Genomic DNA, 1,341 nt, shown 5'->3' on the forward strand with positions numbered 1-1,341 from the left:
AGTCTGAGGCCTCTCTGTGGTGAGGGGGTCCGTGGTCACATGGAGGTCTCAGAGCTCACCACCGGCCCCTCGTCCTCCACGGTGACCCGGACGCTGGGCGGGACCTCCGGCCTGCTGGGAGACACACACACACACACACACACACACACACACACACCGTCACCGTCACCGTGACAACCACCGACATCACAACCCACAGAAGAGGGAGGAGAGCGCGGCGGCGGCGGTCGTCACGGTGACGGACCACCGTCACCGTGACGACCAACAACGGCGCCGGCACCGGCGTCGCGACGGCCTTGTGGTTGTTGTCACGGGGGGGGGGGGGGGATTTTGTGATCCGTCACCGTGACGACCGCCTGCATCACGTCCCACAGGGGCGAGGGGAGAGGGATGGTGGTCGTCATGGTTACCGGGGGCTGGCCTTGGGGGTGCGCGCGCTCTCGGACTTGGAGGAGAGGGCCCGCCACACGCTGGTCTTGGACATCTCGTCGGAGATGTTCACCACGGAGGGGTCCGCCCTGGGGGTCGGGGGTCAAAGGTCACCAGACGCGCCGGGGGTACAGGTGGAGGTACGCTTCTGCGCTGCTCTGCGCTCCCCCTGGTGGTCGGGACGCGTGTGTGTGTTTCATCTACTCACCCTCCTTTAAGGGACTTGGTCAGGTCCTCAGAAGACTGCAGCAGCCTCTTCACCTCCTGCACACCCGCACACACACACACACACACAGGTCACTCTCTCCTCTCTCCTCCTCTCTCCTCTCCCTCCTCCTCTCCTCTCTCCTCCTCCTACCTCCTTCTCCCTCTTCTTCTTGTCATCCTCCTCCTCTCCCTCTCTCCTCCTCCTCCTCCTCCTCTCTTCTCTCCTCCTCTCCTCTCCTCCTCTCTCCTCTCCTCTCTCCTCCTCCTCCTCTCCTCCTCTCTTCTCTCCTCCTCTCCTCTCCTCTCTCCTCCTCCTCCTCTCCTCTCCTCCTCTCTCCTCTCTCCTCCTCCTCCTCCTCTCTCCTCCTCTCCTCTCTCCTCCTCTCTCCTCTCCTCTCTCCTCCTCCTCTCCTCTCTCCTCCCTCCTCCTCCTCCTCTCCTCCTCCTCCTCTCCTCCTCCTCTCTCCTCTCCTCCTCCTCCTCTCCCCTCCTCTCCTCTCTCCTCTCTCCTCCCTCCTCCTCCTCCTCTCTCCTCTCCTCTCTCCTCCTCCTCCTCTCCTCTCTCCTCCTCTCCTCTCTCCTCCCTCCTCCTCCTCTCTCCTCTCTCCTCCTCCTCCTCCTCCTCCTCTCCTCCTCCTCTCTCCTCCTCCCTCCTCCCCCTCCTCCTCCTCCTCTCCTCTCTCCTCCTCCTCCTCCTCCTCCTCT

General features: G+C 63.6%; 1 protein-coding gene across 1 annotated transcript in view; it reads right to left on the minus strand.

Moving 5' to 3' along the window:
- Positions 1-35: 35 nt before the first annotated feature.
- The window catches only part of LOC311351022 (sodium bicarbonate cotransporter 3-like), a gene marked incomplete at both ends in the record, with an annotated part of 14,049 nt that continues 12,743 nt past the window's right edge, over positions 36-1,341 (minus strand). Inside the window, 3 exon segments of the mRNA XM_084471104.1 lie at positions 36-114; positions 411-518; positions 638-693. Coding sequence (XP_084327230.1) covers positions 36-114; positions 411-518; positions 638-693 — 243 coding nt within the window.

The sequence above is a fragment of the Micromesistius poutassou genome, assembly GCF_964030765.1.
Source record: "Micromesistius poutassou genome assembly, chromosome: 8".
NCBI classification, from domain to species: Eukaryota; Metazoa; Chordata; class Actinopteri; order Gadiformes; family Gadidae; genus Micromesistius; species Micromesistius poutassou.